At 39.6% G+C, this 659-nt stretch overlaps 1 protein-coding gene across 1 annotated transcript in view; it reads left to right on the forward strand.

Moving 5' to 3' along the window:
• hmcn1 (hemicentin 1) overlaps positions 1 to 659 on the forward strand; it is a 175,905-nt gene that overhangs the window by 147,137 nt on the left and 28,109 nt on the right. The window contains exon 94 of the mRNA XM_015376644.1: positions 404 to 641. Coding sequence (XP_015232130.1) covers positions 404 to 641 — 238 coding nt within the window. The remainder of the gene's footprint in view (positions 1 to 403; positions 642 to 659) is intronic.

Here is a 659-nt window from a genome sequence, read left to right on the forward strand (position 1 = left end):
GGAAATGCAACGGTTGGAACAGCCGCTTCCCTTCGACTTACAGTACAGTTAAAAACATTGCTGCGTTTTTCACCAAATGCGGTTTATAAAACGACTAAAGTAGATGGTGAATGTTACTGCTCAAACTGCGCTGATCTTATTACCAACTTTATGAAACACATTGTTATTTTTCTATAGAAGGTCTAGGTTTATTTTGTTGCACCAGTATGCCTCTTGCCTCTCGTTTTCTGCTGAAGCTTTTAAAGTCTTCTTTAGTATTTTTTATTTTTATTTTCTCTGCATTTCCTATCATTATGATGTTTTAAAGAAAATGAGAAAAGCATGTCTTACATACAATGAAAGGTGCAGCAACATTGGAGTACTTTTTGGATGAACTGGTGAATAAGTTTTCATGTTTGTCCAGGACTACACAGAGGACTATATTCAGACCGGGCCGGGTCAGCTTTACGCTCTCTCCACCCGCATGTTCACAGTTGATAAGGAAAATGTTCCCTACTCCTGGAACCATACCATCTCATATGATCTAACAAAAGGAAAGATGCCCTTCCTAGTTGAAATGCTCCATGCCACAGCCATCAGTGCTCTCTACCACCCCCAAGAGGAAGTGTTGGAATACAGCATCCAGGCCAGAATCACTAAAGGTGGGTAAAAAAAAAAAA

Source organism: Cyprinodon variegatus, unplaced genomic scaffold, assembly GCF_000732505.1.
Source record: "Cyprinodon variegatus isolate N-32 unplaced genomic scaffold, C_variegatus-1.0 Scaffold138, whole genome shotgun sequence".
Lineage (NCBI taxonomy): Eukaryota > Metazoa > Chordata > Actinopteri > Cyprinodontiformes > Cyprinodontidae > Cyprinodon > Cyprinodon variegatus.